Source organism: Electrona antarctica (genome assembly GCF_951216825.1).
Source record: "Electrona antarctica genome assembly, chromosome: 12".
NCBI classification, from domain to species: Eukaryota; Metazoa; Chordata; class Actinopteri; order Myctophiformes; family Myctophidae; genus Electrona; species Electrona antarctica.
The window spans coordinates 1,574,024-1,595,472 of NC_136793.1; the positions used below are offsets into that span (position 1 = coordinate 1,574,024).

The 21,449-nt window shown below is 44.6% G+C and overlaps 1 protein-coding gene across 3 annotated transcripts in view; it reads left to right on the forward strand.

The window, feature by feature from the left end:
- Positions 1-11,422: 11,422 nt before the first annotated feature.
- The window catches only part of polk (polymerase (DNA directed) kappa), a 46,012-nt gene continuing 35,985 nt past the window's right edge, over positions 11,423-21,449 (forward strand). For 2 of the 3 annotated variants that reach the window (XM_079517033.1, XM_079517035.1), the window contains exons 1-2: positions 11,423-11,914; positions 16,322-16,613. In XM_079517033.1, coding sequence (XP_079373159.1) covers positions 16,356-16,613 — 258 coding nt within the window. In that variant the 5' untranslated portion in view covers positions 11,423-11,914; positions 16,322-16,355. The remainder of the gene's footprint in view (positions 11,915-16,321; positions 16,614-21,449) is intronic. The other variant, XM_079517034.1, reaches the window with a different exon arrangement.

A 21,449-nucleotide genomic window follows, 5' to 3' on the forward strand; every position in this document is an offset into this window, starting at 1 on the left:
ACATCATCATCGTCACATGTTATATTTAAAAAGAAAAAAAACACTTATAACGAAGCGATTGCTTTTTTTTTTCACTCTAAATTTTTCCCCCTGAAATGACACCTCTGGACGAACAGTGTCGTATCCCACTGAGCTCTGGACGAACAGTGTCGTATCCTCTGGACGAACAGTGTCGTATCCTCTGGACGAACAGTGTCGTATCCTCTGGACGAACAGTGTCGTATCCTCTGGACGAACAGTGTCGTATCCTCTGGACGAACAGTGTCGTATCCTCTGGACGAACAGTGTCGTATCCTCTGGACGAACAGTGTCGTATCCTCTGGACGAACAGTGTCGTATCCCACTGAGCTGCTAAAGAAAGGATGCATGAAGAGTGCCTCATCGTCGAACCCACAGACACATCAATACGGAGACGCCTCATTGGCCACTGCTCTGGACCACACGTCAATATGGAGACGCCTCATTGGCCACTGCTCTGGACCACACGTCAATACGGAGACGCCTCATTGGCCACTGCTCTGGACCACACGTCAATGCGGAGACGCCTCATTGGCCACTGCTCTGGACCACACGTCAATACAGAGACGCCTCATTGGCCACTGCTCTGGACCACACGTCAACGTCGCCTCCATATTGTGACGGCTTGTCATAAGTCCAGAAATACGTCTGTGTTGTATATATAAGTATATATAAGTATACCTTCTTTTCTGGGTTTTAACCATTAGTGTTTTTACCTACAGTATTTAAAGGAGGATTCAGTGATTTGGGTGATTTGGAAAAACCCCCCCGGTCCGCCCCGGTAACAAGATGTGCACATGATACGCCCTACAGTGGGGGGGACACGCAACAGGCCAACAGCACGCACACCAAGGCCCGCCCCCGCTCGATCATGATTGGCGGAAGGCCCCTCTCATCCTGATTGGATGAAGACTTGGCCACCTAGCCAAAAACGAAACCTACGGTTTTTTGACCCCAGGGGCTCACTGGGGACACAGGGAGGAACTCCTTATATGGTCAGCACACTCTATAGTAGAGGAGGATTATCACAACAAAACAAAAAAAATAAGTGATATTTGAATTGAAGTGAAATCACTGAATATACCTTTAAGAAAGGGTGTTTGTTATGATCCACATTTGTTTTAATTTAACCACGTATCTTATATCATAACATAACTGACATTTGTACCATGAGTTTTAATACCGCAGACATAGTACAGTGCACATATACTGTACTGTACGTGGGGAGGGTGGGCACAGCTCCCCCTACTAAATATGGCAGCCGCGATGACGGGTCACTCCAAGAAACGGCTGCGGCCAATGAGGTACCTACGCTTGCATATCTATGATGGAACCCCTCGCTTCTCGCACACACACATCCGTTACTTGGGGATGACTTCCACCCTAACCTGACTCTGCCAGATGGGGCAGCAGAGAGTACACTGGGTTCCCCCCCCTCCTGCTCCCATCTGGGAACTCTCAGGCAGACTTGATGCTCCGGCCACCAAACGGCCTGGCCAATCAGCGGCAGCTAGAGGCGGGATCAAGGCATACACAGTGCTGCCTTGATCCCGCCTCTAGCTGCCGCTGATTGGCTTCTAGAGCTTCTAGTCTGCCTGAGAGTTCCCAGATGGGAGCAGGAGGGGGGAACCCAGTGTACTCTCTGCTGCCCCATCTGGCGGAGTCAGGTTATTGACTTCCACCCAGCCCTCAAACTGCAAAACAAAAGAAAACAAACAAAACCAAGTCACTGGAAATAGACGGCTGGGGAACATGTCCCCCCCCCCCCCTTCCTCTCCAGACGGGTAAAGCAACCAAAGGACTTAAGACGGATTCTGTCATACGATATCCTAAAGGAAGGAATTATGCGCCTAGGACAGGATATGATGTCATTTTCTTTCTCGCAACGTCTTATCGCATTGGGGTGAAGTTGCCCCTCCAGCCCTGACTTCCCTGCGTCCGCTCGCTCCCGTTCCTTAAACATAACGTCTTTTTTTCGTGGGGAAAAAGAAAAAAAGTGCAAAACAGACAAACAGGTCAGATTCGGGGCGGCAACTACACCCCCCGGGGGACGGCACAGACGGAAGTCAGTCGTGATGTTGTTTCCAGCATCAATCGCTGGTACGCGTGCACAAAGGTTTGTATTGGTGGTCGTTTGGACTGCTTTTCTTTTGGCGGGATTTTCATTGAGCACAACAACCTAATGCTTGATGTGATACTCTGCCGTGCGATGGTGTAATTAACCCTTTAACGTCGTCTGAGTTGGCCTTCCAATACTTTGCGAGGGCAGATCTTTCCCTTTAGTGTAATTATGGGGGATCAGTTCCAATTTTAAGCATCCTTTGATGGAGATGACATTTTGTCCGCGGTGGGCCTCACAGTCTGTGGCAGCCAACACATAACAGATCTACAAGCTCATGGGTCGTGGCGAGCTTAGTACTATTTTCAACATGTGACACCATCGTACGACAGTATAAATCCAGCTTTATTATGAGCAAAAAAATTGTACACAAATGCTTTTCCGCTGGTCATTTATACACCATATTGCCATATCAGATCTTTTCTCACTGTTTGTTTCTTTGTTTTGGATCAAATACTGTCAACCATGCAGTGCAGCATCTTTTGTTCCATTAGCAGTGGTGGACAAAGTACATTTACTTGAGTAATGTTTTTTTTTGAGTACATGTACCTTTTTTTTAAGGTGTGGAATCTTGTGACTTCCACGCCACGACATTTAATGGACACATTAATCCTGTTTCAAAAGTAGTGCAAATAGCGTTGGATATCATGCTCATAATCGTGCAGCGCTGTGAACTCGTAGAACAGCGTTTAAAAAAATGTATAGTAAATACAATGATATTAAAAAGAAAATGTACCTTTTAGTTTTAAAAAGCTTGTACTTTGGAATACCTAAGTATTTAAAAAGTATTGCAGTAATGACTTTCACTCGTAGTCGAGTACTATTTGATCGGGAGTATCTGTACTTCTACTCAACGACTGGGGTTGAGTACTCTGTCCACCACTGACCACTAGTATGACTGTCCTGACCATCCTTTCACCTGCTCTGTTGCTTTGTAAATGGCGCACGTTGCAGCGATATTATGCGTTGTCTTATTTTATTTTTTATTATAACTAGTTTACTAGTCAATTTCAATTCATTTTGGAATTCGTTTTTTTTAATATGACATATTCATTTGTGAATATCTTGATAATCCAGTTAATGGTGATGACCATATAAGTTGTAGTACATTACATGTTTGTGTAGGTAGGGTAGGGTAGGTAGCAGCCCGGCGCACTTTGGAGTCTGTCCGTATCTGGGGAATGGAATGCTTCTCTTCAGATCTGGACAGGCAACACCTTGTGCACAACAGGGCAAAGTCAAGTGCAGTATTTGATCTTTTTATTTGAGGATTTAGTGAATATTCATCATTTCTTACAATAGTATGTCACTGTAAAATACTAGCTTTGTATGTGGATGTTTGGTATTCTGTTCTCTCTATATTGTAGGATAACAATGGAACAGAACTTGAACTACTTTTTGCACTAAAAGCTTGGTGGGGGTGTCTGGAGAAGAATAGCATGACCCTTTAATCTGAATCAGCGGTTCCCAACTTTTGCTGGATCAGGGCCTACTTGAAAATCGCGGAGAAAAAAAACGTTCGTGGCCCGCCCTTTGTGTGTGTGTGTGTGTGTGTGTGTGTGTGTGCGTGTGTGTGTGTGTGCGCGTGTGTGTGCGTGTGTGTGTGCGGAAAAATGCAAAGCAGAGAGATCCCAGATGACAGTAGTGACAGATGGCAGATGGCTGCTCTGTCTCGGTAGAACAAGCTCGTTCCTTCACTGACAGTAGGATTGTCAGCCTGCCAATTGGTCAACTTTTTCACAGTTTGACTCAAATAGCATTGCCATATAATTCCGAAAAGTGTCTTATTTATCTAGACTTCACAAATCTCAAGGATTTGACTCATCCAGAGTTTTATGTTAAATATGTATTTAAACGTTAAGTGTACTACAAACAAACTGCCCATCTCAGTAGAGCCCGATAATGTTGTCATCTGTAAACAAAAATATGCTGTTCTACAGGCCAAGTTTTTACAATTTACAAAATACAATGTAGGCATTTAGCAGACGCTCTAAATCCAGAGCGACTTACAGTAAGCAAGAAACAAAAACATGGTAATCATCACATAGGCCTACATAAAGATCGTCATCATGAATCATACGTAAGCTAAGAACCTAACAGTGGAAACTATGCATATATATTGTAACTATATAGTGCTACCAGTATGTCTACATAAAATGTGACCAGATTTGACTGAGAGACTGCCATCGTGCAAATTCCAGCTTTAAGTAAAACTCCAAAATGAGTTAATAGCATCGGCAGACTCTTCACATACTAGAGCATGTCTGAACTAAGTGTCAGAGCTGAAATCGACATGTAAATATGAAATAAATAATGTTAGAGACCACAGAAGTGAACCTTTCAAGTCTGTTTTCTCAACTCGCTGTTTTCTGCAAGACATTACTCATGTCAAGACATCATTTGAAGCTATGATTCCCTGCTTTCATTTGGCATAAAAAAAACGAAAATTCAAAAAAATCCAATGGCAGTCCCTCAGTCAAATTTAGTTTAGCTATCTAAGTTAGATACGTTGAGCCTTGGCGTACGCCTGTAAGGTCACCGGGGCTAGGGCAAGTGCTACGGCAAGTGCTATGGGCTAAGATGGAGGTGGGTTTTCAGCCTACGGTGGCATATTGGGAGTGAGGCTGCAGTTCTGATTGCAATGGGAAGTGCATTCCATAGTGTTGGAGCCAGAAGGGAGAAGAGTCTGGGACGTGTGGAGCGTTGTCCTGGTGTTTTTAGTGAGGGTATACTTCCAGCTTCCCTCCATCTACACCAAATCACTTTGCCGAAACTAGCCAATCTATAAGCTCAATACGAGACATTGTGAGCTTGTAGACCTGTATTCCCCCCTCGGGAACAGGCATGCTGGGGTTCAAGTGGTTAAGCCATTCGGCTGCCATGTTAAGTGGTCAGATGGGTGGGCATGCTGGGGTTCAAGTGGTTAAGCCATTCGGCTGCCATGTTAAGTGGTCAGATGGGTGGGGAACAGGGGAACAGGCATGCTGGGGTTCAAGTGGTTAAGCCATTCGGCTGCCATGTTAAGTGGTCAGATGGGTGGGGAACAGGGGACCAGGCATGCTGGGGTTCAAGTGGTTAAGCCATTCGGCTGCCATGTTAAGTGGTCAGATGGGTGGGAACAGGCATGCTGGGGTTCAAGTGGTTAAGCCATTCGGCTGCCATGTTAAGTGGTCAGATGGGTGGGAACAGGCATGCTGGGGTTCAAGTGGTTAAGCCATTCGGCTGCCATGTTAAGTGGTCAGATGGGTGGGAACAGGCATGCTGGGGTTCAAGTGGTTAAGCCATTCGGCTGCCATGTTAAGTGGTCAGATGGGTGGGAACAGGCATGCTGGGGTTCAAGTGGTTAAGCCATTCGGCTGCCATGTTAAGTGGTCAGATGGGTGGGCCGCGTGCATTTTCAGAGCATTTATTTGAATGATTAATCAATCAATCGATTGTATTCTCAATGGAACTAACATAGTATAATTTAAGTTCCTATTTTGTCGGTTATTATCACCGTGAAAACTCGTTTTTCAGGACTTGAAAGAAAAACAAATACCAGGTCAATATATTATAATATCCAGGTTGTGCACATTATACCGTACATTATTTTTGGGCCCCAATTGCAATATCCTCATGGTCCACCAATGGGCCCCGGGCCCACAGGTTGGGAATCGCTGATCTGAATCTTTACAACGAAGCAGGCAGTATTCAACCATTACAATGAATATGATGATGCAGTTACTGTGTGTGTGCATGCAACAGGCTGTATACTGCAGGGGTTCTCAACCCGTGGGTCGCGACCCCTCGGGGGGTCGCCAAATTATTTTAGGGGGTCCCCAAATTATTTTCAATAATTTCTTTTTTGAAAAAGAAAATCGCGATTTTTCAAAAATAGCAGACCTACAAGTTCATAGCGCGCCACTCGGTGGCGCGCTATGAACTTGTAGATCTGCTATTTTTAAATAGCTAAATTATAACAATGCTTAAAACACCAAAAGGGGTTCCCGCCCAAAATGGTTTAAGGTTATTGTAGCAGTCAATTTATATTGGGGGTCGGGAGGGGGCGGGGCGAGGGTCCCGAGACATTGCCAAAGCATTTCTGGGGGTCCCCGGCCAAAAACGTTGAGAACCCCTGGTATACTGTACATTATGCAGGGTTAGATTTGCTGGGGCGATATTGTTTTATCCCTGATTCTGGTCAGACAGAATTAAATACAGTACTTATGCATTTCCTTTTGTGAAATGTCAGACTGTCTGATGTTTCTTTGGGGGTGATAATATGTGACTGGTTTGATAATAATCACAATTTAACAATTTAATCAAAAATAATTATTATTAACCAAATAAATGAATAAATAAATGACTTCCTGTAACAGATCTACAGGCTTGATACAGTATGCTGTAGCTTCTAGATTTGCTTTTTTCACTATTCGTTATAAAGAAAATGGTTTAAATTGAACCCTGTGTAAATGTATATATACAGCTTGCTGTTGCTCATGACTGGTGTGCCATAGCAGGTTATATATGTGCCATTTGTAATTATTTTTGCTTTGTTTGTTTTTTTAGAAACATGGAAGTATGCTAATTATGTGGTGATTTTCAGATGAACTTCTGTGTCTTTGAAACGAGATCGGCCCAAAGGTCGACTGGCAAAACGTCTTAACCAATAGAATCCCCATCTTCTAGAGCCGTGGTTCTCAACATAGGGACTGGGGACCCCCAGGGGTCCTTGAGGAGTTGTGGGTCTATAGCTGTAGCTGACTCTGAGAACCAAATGGACCCGCAGACTAGGTCCATTTGGTGTATGGGGTCCCAAGAAGTTCTCAAATGGTTTCATGTCAATGACCCCCAAATTAACTTAATTATAATTAAATGTATTTGGCCGCAGACCACCATCTGTAAAATGTTTGTGCCATGACATTTTTGTAAATGTTTCAAAAGTATTTGTTTAAGCGAGCTTGTAGATCAGCTTGTTTTTTTGGGTTGTTTTTTTTCTCCAACGTATTTATTGTATTATAACTGATTTGGATGCCATATTAACTATAATGTTGCTGGGTGGGGGGTGCAGGGGGGCCCCCTGGACGCCGCTCAATCAAGGACCCCTCACTTTGAGAACCAGTGTTCTAATCTAGAGTGATGAAGAACGTACTATATGTGGATGAGTGGTTGATGCTGTATGCTAGCGAGGAGAGGACCCCTCTGAAAGCCAGTTTACAGGACAGGTGAACTACTGAGTGTGTGTGTGTGTGAGTGTGTGAGTGTGTGTGTGTGTGTGTGTGTGTGTGTGTGTGTGTGTGTGTGTGTGTGTGTGTGTGTGTGTGTGTGTGTGTGTGTGTGCATGTGTGCGTGTGTGCGCGTTCGCGCGGCTGGAGGATACTATATGCATGCAAATGTACAATCCCTCTCCAGAAGGTCTTCCCCGTGCCATCGCTTCTCCTCTCTGACTTAATGTTCAAAACCACAAACCAACCAGAATCGACTGTTTCTGGTCTTCACTCCACTGTCTGTTGACTGACTAACTTCCTCTACTGTCCTTCACTGTAATATCACAAGGAGCATGCAGACACAAAAAAAAAGCATGTTTTTGATATAACAGCTTGCCAAAGTACGACATGTTTTTGTTTCGTACATTTCCTCTGGCCAGAGTGTGAAGTCCTATACGACTATAGAAAAGGCTCATGATCAAATCCACATGTCTTAAACTGCAGTGCACACAGGAAAATAACGGTTCTCTAAAGGATTATAGGCGGTTCCTCGGTCGGAGAGCCGTCACCGTCGGAAAGAACCATTTCATTTAATTTAGGTTCTTCATGTTCCGTTTTATTCTCAAAGCCTCGCATGTAGAACCATGTTTGATTCTGTTCTGTGAGGCACCTTTGTTTGACCACTTAAAATCCTTATAATAGGCGATACATTCGATGAAAATTTGATCTTCAAGCTCACAATGTAACCTTGTGAGCTTGTAGATCTGCTATTTTTTGACATCAAAGATTTAGAGTTAAAAACGTTCGCTCTGAAATAATATATATATTCAAAGCTCATAGCGCGGCACTCGGTGCCGCGCTTGTAGATCTGTTATTTTTCAATAGCTGAAGCATAACACAATTAATGCTTATAAACACCAAAAGGGGTTCCCATTCAGAATGGGTTATTTTTCTGTGTGTGCTTGTAATTCATAACCATATCATGATGTCATATGCATGATGTCTCCTGTGTGTGTGTGTGTGTGTGTGTGTGTGTGTGTGTGTGTGTGTGTGTGTGTGTGTGTGTGTGTGTGTGTGTGTGTGTGTGTGTGTGTATCAAGAGCCTGCAGTGTGTTTGCCCTCTCACCCGACCATGTTTTTAAGTCACTGACGAAAAAGGGTTGATCCATTTTGTACTATTTCTTATAAGAAGTCGGTGCACTTCTGTACTATGTAAAATATGAGGAAATAAACGCTGCATGCAGCCAGATATATTGAATAAAAATGCCTCTTCATTTAGTTTCATATACTGTATATACTGTCTCAACTGCTTGAATATGCATAAGACATTAAAATGTACATTTCACATGAAGACACAAACATTTTATTTTTTTAAAACAATGTTACCACTTGTACTTATAGTAACGTTAAATGGTAAATACAATGGTAAATGGTGCATTTATATAGCGCCTTTATCCAAGGTGCTTTACATAGATGGTGCATTACATTCACCCATTCATACACACATTCATACACCGATTGCGGCGGAAGCCATGCAAGGTACCAACCAGCACATCGGGAGCAATTTGGGGTTCAGTGTCTTGCCCAAGGACACTTCCACATGTAGACAGGAGGAGCCGGGTTTCGAACCGCCGACCCATGGATCATTGGACGACCTGCTCTACCTCTTGAGCCACAGTCCCGCCCCATAAATGTACACGTTTAGACATAATTTTTTATTAGATTGTATAATGTCACAATAATGCTCAGCCTGCTTGACTGCTTGACTCTGAAATGAAATGAAATGAAATCTATATTTACCCAGGGTATCTGGGCTAAGCTCAAGAACTTGTTTCCAGCCAGGCCCTGCTCATAGAACACATTTCATCGTAGTGGTTCAATGCCTTGTTCAAGGGCACTTCAGCGGTGGTAATTTTAACGTGTCGGACGGCTGATTCGAACTAGGAACCTTCCGGTATCAAGACCGCGCCGCTATCCGTTCGGCCACCCCATGTTATATGTAATAATCTGTACCCTAAAAAACATTTGAAAGCTGCATGTGTCTCTGTGTGTGTGTGTGTGTGTGTGCGTGCGCGCGTGCGTGTGTGTGCGTGAGTGCGTGCGCGCGCGTATTCCGAAATGCCTTCATTGGGCTTTTCACTCTCAGCAACGAACTTTGTTGTCACCTATAGAATATTGTGACGCCCAGGGGTCGCTGTTGTGCGGGTTGGTTGATTTGGGTGGTGGTTTGTTGTTCGTTGTGGGAAAATGGCAACAACACTCTATAGGTCGCTAATGTTTGCATGACAGCTATAATAGAATCGGCGTCACGTGACGTGAGACGTCACAGAGGGGCCGGAACTAAGTCGGTTACAGATTTCCATAGGTCACCCTTGTCGGTATGACACCACCAGGAAACAGCGAGTAAACAGTGTCATCGTCGGCTCCGTCTTTTCGGCAAGTCTAGAACTTCCTGTTTGAGAGCTAGCAAATTTAATACATCCGGTTGCTTTCAGAATAAAAGCATAGTTAATTAAATAATTTTTACATTACATTATTAGTATTATTATTACATTACAGTTATTGTGAAGACACACATTATGTTTCTGTGTAAAAATAAGTAATTAAATAACGTAAAAAAGTTATCTAAATGGATAAATGCCCAAGTCCATGCACTGGAGTGCCCAAGTCCATTCACTGGAACATTACTTATTACTTATTTTTACACAGAAACATAGGCCCTCATTTATCAACCGTGCGTACGCCAAAATATGGGTGTACGCCGAAATTACCGCAATTTTCGGCATTTACCATTTGCGCCAACGTTTGATTTTGATCTTGTGCCAAGACAAAACTCACGTCTGGTCGGGAGCTGTCGTACGCTTTGTCCTCACCTGTTTTTCTGTCGTAGAACAGCGGAGCAGCATTGTTTGACCAGCTGAGAGGCTGTCACAGGCATCGAAACATATGTATTCACTCCTAAAATGTTTATATAAAACTGTATGTATATGGGCTAAATGTAAAAAAGGAAAAAAAAGTAAAGGAATACATCAACGATGTGTCTTTGTGTCATATGAAATTAGTAGGAGATTTCCAACTTTACAAGCAAGCAATTAAAATCGCGCTTTTAAAAACAATGTTGCAAGTTAGATGCGTAAGCCATTTAAACAGTGTTTTGCATGATGAGCGCATACATGCGAGGATTTGGGCTGTCTGTGCTGAAATATTTCCATGACGGGACGTTGGAGATTATAGTACAGCGCTGCAGCTGCGGAGAGTCCCAACATGGGTAGCCTACTGTAGCCTAATCTACAGCAGGCCGATGTCTTTCTGGAGTTACAGTATGTGCAATCTCCTCCTCGTTTAATAAACCCGACGCGTCGCTCGAATGCCAAATGTGTCGTGCCAGCGCAAGTGGGAACGCATCGGAGATAGTATAGGCTAACCCAGCCTGCAGCCCACCACCACCACCACCACTGTCCAGTGCATGCCACATGACATGAGGCTACGGTTTTGGCTTCAATATTCATATAATTGATTTGACAGTTGACAGCCCAACCACTGCAGCGACTGCGAGGCAATTTAAATCGTCGAACGTGCTGGTCAGTTGATCACGGTGTCACGGACGGACCACAGTGATAGAGAGAGACAGACAGGACAGGAGGAGCACCAATGCAAAACAGCAGCGTGTGTGTGCCTATTTGTTATTTAATTCATGGTTCACAGGTTCAGGTTTTCGTTCACTAATATTTCTTGTTGTATATTAAATTAAAAATACTTTAATAATTGAATATACAACTAACAACACACAGTGCCAGTTGCTTGCAAATTGCGATATGTGCGTGCATGCGTGCGGGGGGGGGGGGGTGAGGCGGACAGGGGGGAAGCGAAGCGAGAGGAGAAACAGACAGGGTAGGCTACAGCTTTATTTAATTCATGCAGGTTTATTTATTTAAGATACAACAAGTTGCAAGTTGCGTGTGCGTGCGTGCGTCTGTGTGTGTGTGTGTGTGTGTGTGTGTGTGTGTGTGTGTTTGTGTGTATGAGAGGGGGCAGAAAGGCAACTTATGCAAGCGAGGGGAACTTTATTTTTCCTGTAACCATGGTTTCCAGGTCGTATTGCAGTTGTTCATGTCGCAAAAACGAGGGCGAGGCTTGATTTCATAGGGCGTGCCAGATAGATTTCAGCCGTCACATTTATTAACGTCGGAACGAAATTAAGGAAGAAACAGCTGTCTGCGATCACTTTGTAAATGCCGACCCGACGTGGGTGTACTACGAATCCTACACTCGAATTTGGGGCAGATTTTACACTCGATTGATAAATGAGGGCCATAATGTGTGTCCTATAGCATCGTTTAAATGCTTAATTAATCGTTTTAATGTGCAAATGAATCTTTTTTTCAATACTCTAGACTAGAGGGTACTCTTATTTTGAAGAGATCTTCCCCCGGAAGTCTTTGATTTGCTATCTTAGATTTGCCAGCAAAACAGTTCCGTCATCGGCTGGCGGTCATCATCATCACACCGGGTGATTCAAGTTTCAAAACGTTTCCTGGAACCGTTTGGAGACTAACTTTACATGATTTATTGACTTTCTCACATCATTAAGGTTGGTTTATTATTCATAATCCTTAATCTAATATTAAAGAGTCTGTTTAGTGAAAAGCTAGCCTATGGTTTAAAGCAGCATGTTACAAACTTACATCATGACATTATATATGAGTCAGTTAGCTCTGTACTGTAGCCCTGGTCCAGTGCTTACAGCGAGTCTCTCTCATTTTATTTAATGACTAAAATAGTGCATTTTAGAGAGAGGCTGGGGACCTGAGATGCTTCCCAGCTTCGAGAATAGACTTTTAACCTTAAGGTCTAGCAGGCTTTGTGTCGGCGAGTACTTGCGTCGTTTTGTTTATTTTCGGGGGATTGTAAACCCTCCGCACGCAGTGGGAAAAGCTGTGGATGGGAGTCCGACAGGGCGTCAGTGAGAGAGACTCGCTGTAAGCAGTACGGCTATGAGTACTATGGACCACTGAGCTATTAGCTATGGACCATAGCCCTGGTCCAGTGCTTACAGTCTCCCTCTGACGCCCTGTGGGAGTCCCTTCCACAGCCCTCTAGTGATTTTCTCACTCCCGTGCGAGTGTTTACAATTCCCAGCAAATAAACAAAACGACGTAACTACTCACCGAAACAAAGCCTGCTAGACCTTAAGGTAAAAGTCTATTCTCGGAGCTGGGAAGCGTCTCAGGTCCCCAGCTTCTCTCTAAAATGCACTTTGTGCCATTTTAATAACGCAATGTACCCTGAATTTACCGGGCAGAGTCATTTCTTCTACTACGGCATTTCCGGGTTTTGCCTGCGCCGATCTGGTTGGATTTATTTTATTTAATGATTAAAATAGTGCATTTTAGAGAGAGGCTGGGGACCTGAGACGCTTCCCAGCTCCGAGAATAGACTTTTACCTTAAGGTCTAGCAGGCTTTGTTTCGGTGAGTAGTTACGTTGTTTTGTTTATTTGCTGGGAATTGAAAACACTCGCACGGGAGTGAGAAAATCACTAGAGGGCTGCGGAAGGGACTCCCACAGGGCGTCAGAGAGAGACTCGCTGTAAGCTCTGGTTACTGCTTCTATGATTCTGCCCTGCAGCAGTAAGGCTATGGACCAGAGCTATGAGTCAGTCTGCTGAGAGACTGTCTGGGGGTTCTTGAAATGAAAATGGTCGAAAATCACTGCTAGAAGTTTAATACAACAATGATCAAAATGTTTTCAAATGGGGGCAAATGTGGGAGTCGTTGACATGAACACGTTGGGGAACCAACTGCTATAGCTAATGTAACAACAGTTACAATATTCATGATTTATTTACTGTCCCACATTGAGGTTGGTTTATTCATTAATTAATCTAATATAAGTCTGTTTAGTGAAGATAAGGATGTTACAAGCTGTCAAAGCTGTTACATTGATTGATTGATTGACAGTTTTAAGCAGAATTACAGTACATTTCAAGCACAACTCAATACAAAAACTGTCAACTGTGAGTGGACGACCCAATAAAGCATTACACTTGTTTACAAGAGGGTCCACAATTTTCAATTCATCATGACCTTTAGAGACGTACAAATATACACTTCTATAGTGTATTAGAGCTATAGAGCGTCGCAGTCCCGCCCCCTTTTCATGACGACGCCAGGCCCAGGAAATGATTCCCAATGCATTTTTCCCATAGACATTTCAAAAAGTATTTATTTAAAGACTGTTACGCCGCGGACAAAGCCAACTCGAGTTGTGACAAATCATGACAACAAACACAATATTTTGGACCAAACAAATAATTACAAAGAAGAAAAACAACAAAAAAAGTGTTGTAACCTCCCGTTTTTTTCTACTTTCTAATTATTTGTTCGGTCCAAAAAATTGTGTTTGTTGTCATGATTTGTCACGACAACAGTTGGCTTTGCACGACGCTTAAAAGGTCTTTAAATAAATACTTTTTGAAATGTCTGAGGAAAATGAACGGAGAATCATTTCCTGGGCCCTGGTAGGGGGCGGGACTGCGACGCTCTATGGCAGTAGTTGTCGACGTGTTTCATGTCAAGGACCCCCACATTGACACTTAATAGCCCACGGCCACGGACCCCCATTTGAAAACATGTTCATGGTTCGTTCTAGCAGTGATTTTTGACCATTTTCATTTCAAGGACCCCCAGTTTGACATGTATTAGGCTAAGGACTCTACGGAGTACAGTATTACGGACCCACATTTAATGGCTCTGGCACCCCCATTGTAAAATCAATGTTAATTTAACTCTGTACACATCTGAGTTACAATCTGAGTTACAGACCCATAAGGGTCCATTTGGTTCCTAAACTATCATTTAGCCAGGGACCCCCTGGAACTCCCTCAATGCCCTGGACAGTCCCCACTTTGAGAACCACTGAGCTATTATTCCATAATCAATCCTAATACTATGGAATACACTAAATGTATGGAATATCGGTATGGAATGTATGGAAATGTATGTATTAATATATGGGGCACACATCTACATAAAGACAACGTTCAGGTTTCAAATAAAGGTCTCACCCGAGAGCCACGGATGGCACAATTCTCCTAGGGTGGGTATTAGCAGAGCCATAGAGTAAGACTAGTGATGCACCGAATATTCGGCAGAAAATGGGTAAAAAAAAATGCATTTTCGGCCTATTCAGTTTCGGCCCGAATAGGCAGAAAATATACCACCGAATTGTGTATGCAATGAATGCATTCGAAAGAGCTGAATAAATGTTTTATGGACCCATAATAGTGATTATTATTTAAGTTAAGTTTTGCCATAACCATTTATTTTTCCATAAATCAAGGTAGCTTTAAGGTACGGCCATGACAGCAATAGTAAGAATTAGGGGAAAAAAATATAATATTAATCATATTCGGTATTCGGTTTTCGGCCAACTGTTTACTATATTCGGTATTCGGTTTCGGCCAAGAATGTCCCTTTCGGTGCATCCCTAAGTAAGACAGAGTTAGGACATTGAGGGGGCAGAAAACAGCCTGGGTCATGTACTCTCGTGAGCCCATAGACTCCAATGCATTCCAAACAGCCTGGTTCATGTACTCGTGAGCCCATAGACTCCAATGCATTCCAAACAGCCTGGTTCATGTACTCGTGAGCCCATAGACTCCAATGCATTCCAAACAGCCTGGTTCATGTACTCGTGAGCCCATAGACTCCAATGCATTCCAAACAGCCTGGTTCATGTACTCGTGAGCCCATAGACTCCAATGCATTCCAAACAGCCTGGTTCATGTACTCGTGAGCCCATAGACTCCAATGCATTCCAAACAGCCTGGTTCATGTACTCGTGAGCCCATAGACTCCAATGCATTCCAAACAGCCTGGTTCATGTACTCGTGAGCCCATAGACTCCAGCCTGGTTCATGTACTCTCGTGAGCCCATAGACTCCAGCCTGGTTCATGTACTCTCGTGAGCCCATAGACTCCAATGCATTCCAAACAGCCTGGTTCATGTACTCGTGAGCCCATAGACTCCAGCCTGGTTCATGTACTCGTGAGCCCATAGACTCCAGCCTGGTTCATGTACTCTCGTGAGCCCATAGACTCCAATGCATTCCGTAAACTTCCGGTTGTCCCTTTTTAATTGGAAGTCTATGTAGAAGAGCCTGCATGGCCCCATGAAGTGAACGGAGTTGTCGTAACTCTGTCGTACTCTATGGCTCTGGTGGGTATTAGTACCTGTATCTTCCCCAGGGACGTAGCTGACCATTTGGTTGCCCTACTCGTAGGATATGTGTGCTGCCCCCCCCCCTCCCAACGAGCACACTGCTATTCCTCATCCAGATGGGCTATTTTTGCTGTTTGTGAGGACGCACACCCGGCCACTCGTAATTACACGTGGAGAAATTTGTTATTTTGAGGGTCGGGCTTGGCACTTTTTGGCACATTTTGTTGCCCTCCTCGGCGTGTTGCCCCCCTCGGCGTGTTGCCCCCCTCAGCGTGTTGCCCTACTCGCAGTGCGTATTGCGTGTATAGGTAGCGACGGCACTGATCTTCCCTATTGTTCAATAAAAAGCATTTTAATCGGATCAGTGGACATTTTCCTCATAGAGTTATCATTTATCAGAGGTGCACCTCCCCAACCGATAGGCAAACAGAAATACTAATTGTAACATTCCAATGTGCAATGCAAACAAACAAACAAACAAAAAAGCAATTAAATGGTTACTCGCAATTATTTGTGTGACAATTAATCGTCAGCCTAACACATTTTGGGCGGGAACCCCTTTTGGGGTTTTAAACATTATGTTATAATTTAGCTATTGAAACCTACAAGCTATTGAAACCTACAAGCTCGTAGCGCGCCACTGGCGCGCTACGAGCTTGTAGGTCTGCTATTTTTGAAAAATCGTGAACATTTATTTCAGAAAACTGGAGGATTTAGAAGATTAAAAAAAAAAATTGAGGTCAGGCCTAAATGGGTTAAACATGTAATCTTGACAGCCCTAGCTCTGGGTCCACGGGCCTGCTGTCCAGGATGGAGAAGGACAGAGTCCACTCTGTGTCCACTGGGACAGGGTCTGGGGGGTCCAATGGGACAGGGTCCGGGGGGTCCACTGGGACGGACGGCCTGCTGTCCAGGATGGAGAAGGACAGAGTCCACTCTGTGTCCAATGGGACAGGGTCTGGGGGGACGGACGGCCTGCTGTCCATGATGGCTCTCAATGACAACAAGGCAGGCATGGAGGGTCTGGACCGAGACAAGATCAACAAGATCATCCTGGACGCTTCCAAGGTATGTAGTACTAATATTACTATACTACTACTATACTACTACTAATACTGTTAGTACTACTATTACTACTACCTATACTACAAGAGCAATTGCTCCAGCACCTTCCTCTTTCCACTGCTGATCATTTCCAGCGCATGTAAGAATTAAGCAATATCGGCAAGTTAGCTGACGCGCGACGGGGTATTTAAAATAAATAAATAATGTATTTATGTTTGACACATGCATAGACGCGTCACCATGGGAACCAAAAAGGGATGGGAACCCGTTGCAGACGGCCGTTTGCTTAACGATGTTGACAACTACGGCGATTGCGTCATAGCCGCCATACTTCCACCTAGCAGCAGGGGGCGTCCTGAAAACAGTCGTTGCTTAAAGTCCCTATTAACCAAGGACTATCTAAATAGGACTGTTACAAATCATAAGTCTAGGGGTAAATGAGTGGGTAACATACGAAGGGGGAGCAGACACCAGGATCAAAATACGAGTATTTATTATAATAAGTATATATATAATAAATCAAACAACGTATTTATACAATAATGGCTCACCAAAACAAAAGATACAATAAAGAAAACACCTTTCCGAAGGGTGTGCGGAAACACATTTAACAAATAAACAATAAGGTAGATATTTCAATAGTCAGCGGTGACACATTGGTGGTAGCGGATCGGGAGAAGGTCCTAGCGACGTTCCCCCCGAGCTGTCAGATGCAGACTGGCTATATAGAGCACGGCGCATTCCTGGCCAAGGAATGCGCGCGACCGGCAGCCAATCAGGGAGTCAGGCGTTGATCAGACGCCTGGCTAGAGCCGGCCCCTCGTTGGTGTACTACAAGGCAGTAAACAGCCAATCCAACCTGGAGTGGAATATAGAACACATATAATATAGAAAGCGCTTTCTATCCCCATATGTGTTCATAACAAGTCTACTGGATGTATAGCCATAGATATATATATACATAATAAGAGATATCAAAGATAGGTCCAAACATATATATACAATATAACTATAACAATACCCCCAGTTACCTCATATAGATATATACATAATATTAACAATAAATATATATATCTATACTACATCATATTAAACAAAACTAATCATAACAAATCATAACACACACGTGACCGCAGTCCACGTGACACTCCCCCACCCAAAAAGAAGTCATTCCCCCAAATGACTTCTTCACCAGGAGAAGTAAACAAAACAAAAAAAAACCTAAATCCTGGACAATGCATCTGCCAGGAGGTTATCCAAACCCCTCTTGTGGCGGATCTCCAGATTAAAATCCTGGAGCAACAATGACCATCTCATCAGTCTCTGGTTAGAATTTTGCATCTGCATAAGAAAAACAAGAGGGTTATGGTCAGTGAACACAACCACAGGCAACGTGCTTGAGGTTTAACGTGCTTAAACCTCGAAGTACTGCAAAGCAAGGAGCAACGCAAGCGCCTCCTTCTCTACAGTACTGTAGTTACCCTGGGCTGAACTAAATTTTTTAGAATAATAGCAGACAGGATGGTCTATCCCCTCATCGTCTTCCTGCAGGAGGGCAGCTCCGGCACCACACGCACTGGCATCCACTTCCAGCTTGAAGGGCCTGGCGAAGTTAGGAGCAGCCAGCACCGGTGTACTGCAAAGCAAAGCTTTACAGGACAGGAAAGCTTGTTGACATGCAGGCGACCAATTGTACAACCTCTTCACACTAGTCAACGTAGTCAGTGGTGCGGCCACGGCAGCAAAGTTCTTACAGAACCCCCTATAATAACCTGTCATGCCCAGAAAACGGCGGAGCTCACGCCTAGTTCTAGGTGCAGGATAATTAAGAATGGCTTCAATTTTTGCATTCAGGGCACGCACTTGCCCTTGACCAACCTCTTTACCGAGGTAGGTGACAGTCGCGCACCCAAATTCGCACTTCGATAGATTCAACGTCAACTTAGCCTCAGCTAACCGCTCGAAAATTTGTCTTAACGTGTGGATGTGATCATCCCACGTATCATTAAATGCCACAATGTCATCCAGATATATTTCACAGTTGTCCACGCCCCTTAGTATTGTATTCATCATCCTCTGAAATGTCGCTGGCGCATTTCTCAAACCAAATGGCATTACGGTATATTGGTACAAACCGTCTGGTGTCACGAATGCGCTGATATTCGAGGCGCGCTCACTTAATGGAATTTGCCAGTATCCCTTTAACATATCCAGCTTTGTCACAAATTTAGCCGCCCCAACCTTGTCAACACAATCCAGCATAAGCGGCAGTGGATAACCATCCGCTTGTGTGATATTATTCACTTTCCGATAGTCAGTGCAAAAACGCTGACTCCCATCGGATTTGGGCACGAGCAGACACGGACTCGACCATGCACTGCTGCTTTGGACAGCCAGCCCGTTCTCAAGCAGATAGTCAACCTCTTTCTTTAACAAAGCACGCTTTGTGGGATTAACCCGATAAGCGTGTTGTTTAATCGGAGGTTGGTCGCGGTTGGTCACCACAATATCATGAGAAAAGGCTGGAGTGCATGATGGTGTATCCGAAAACAGATCAGCATTACCAGTAATCAAAGAAATAATGTCTGCTCGCGCTAGCGGATCCAAATGCTCTAGGTATTCAGCCAAATCAGGCAAAATTTCGGAATTCTGCAAACGTGACCCAGATGCATATTTAACACGCAGTCCGTCACTCTCGGGGGAATAGAGTGAGGGCGCTGCTTGAGATACAGAACAGGCGACAACCGTGGGAACACTAGCCGTATCTGAGCCGTCACCACGAGTCAGATAGGGCTTAAGCATATTAATATGGCAAACCCTTGATTTGTTACGACGATCTGGCGTCGTAACCACATAATCCGTTTCACTTAACTTCTTCTCAATGGCATAAGGCCCAGTGAATTTGGCATGAAAGGCTGAGCCTTGCAGTGGGAGTAGCACCAACACCAGCTCACCCACTGCGAACTCTCGCTGCACAGCCTTCCTGTCAAATCTCTCTTTCATTTTCCCTTGGGCCTCCCGTAAGAAAAGACTAGCCAGCTCTCTGGCTTTGTGCAAGCGCTCGCGAAACGCAGAAACGTAATCCAACATGTTAGTAATAGGCAAACTAGCCTTGGCCAACAATCCCTCTCTGAACGCGCGCAGCGGCCCGCGAACCGTATGGCCAAACACTAACTCGGCAGGGCTAAAGCCCAACGACTCTTGCACACATTCTCTTATTGCCAGCATGAGAAATGGCAAGCCCTCGTCCCACGACCGTGCTGTTTCGTGACAGTACTTCTTCATCATTGCCTTAAGAGTCTGATGAAAACGCTCGAGCGCGCCTTGAGATTCAGGGTGGTACGCGCTCGACTGTCTGTGCTCAACGCCCAGCACAGAGACAATTTGCGCAAAAATCTTCGACATGAAATTAGAGCCACGATCGCTCTGGAGATACCGACAAAACCCGAAAGTAGAAAAAAAGTTAGTGAGCGCTTTAATAACACATTTCACTTTCAATGTGCGCAGAGGAAATGCCTCCACGTAGCGTGTCGCTACGCACATGACAGTCAGAATGTACTCGTTACCAGATTTTGTTTTCGGCAACGGTCCAACACAATCGATCATTATATGCTCAAATGGCTCTCCTACAGCAGGTATTGGTTTCAATGGCGCAGGCGGAATCATTTGGTTTGGCTTGCCCGCCATCTGACACACATGACAGGTACGGCAGAACTCCACCACAAATTATTTCAACCCAGGCCAATAGAAGTACTGAAGGATACGCTCAAACGTTTTCCGAATTCCCAAATGACCAGCGATGTTGTCATGAGCCAAACTGAGGATCTGGGAACGAAAACCCTTTGGCACAACGATTTGGCTTACGACATTCCACCCTAGATCCCCAACAGCGACAGGGAACCATCTACGCACCAGAAGACCGTCCTCTAGCCCGTATGCGCTGGGCGCAGCAGCATTCTTGTTTTCAGCCGCTTCCCAACACATAGCAAGCGAGGGGTCGCCTTTCTGTGCGTTTACAAACGTGCCCCTGTCGACGTTGAAATCAAAGTCAGCCTTTACCGGCAGAAAACTTTGTCTAGCCTTCTTCTGCTGTCTGCGTGAAGCACCACCCGCCGGCGGCGTCTCGGCACACAACAACGTGTCACTCAACGAAACCATGTCATCAAATTTTCTTGCTTGTGCCCGCGTCACCACACAAGCAGGAAAAACAGTGGCAGGCTCTGCACGCACACAGCCAGCTACAGGCTTTTCAACCACCTCGAGTGAAGGAAACACTTTCTCCCCGGCGATATCATTCCCCAGAATTAACATCACGCCCTCGATCGGTAAACTTTTCCGTAGGCCGATTTGCACAAAGCCAGATACCAAGGGAGAACGTAAATGGATCCTATGCAGTGGCGTTCGGGAGGATTGCATCTCAACTCCCAACACCAATACATCAGCTCCACAAAACGATTTCTCCGAGAAAGGCAGTGTGCTCTGTAAAACGAGGGATTGAGAGGCACCCGTGTCGCGTAAAATTGTGACAGGTACCCGTCCCTCTTCCCCGTCTGACAGACACACTGATCCTTCCAACATGAAAGGCCCAAAACACGCTTCTGTCTCCTCCCTGGCAGTCACTACTGTCTGGGGAGCAGACCGAGGCACAGAACGTACAAAAGCTACACCTTTTGATTTCCTTGAATTCACAACACCTTCCTTTTGTTGACGGGGCGGCGCCTTTGGACACCGTGAAACCAAATGGCCTACTTCATGGCAGTAGAAACATGCACGGTTATCTGACGCTCCACCAGCGCCCCTCGGTGGACTGTTCGCCTTTGAACCCTTGTCCCCGTGCAT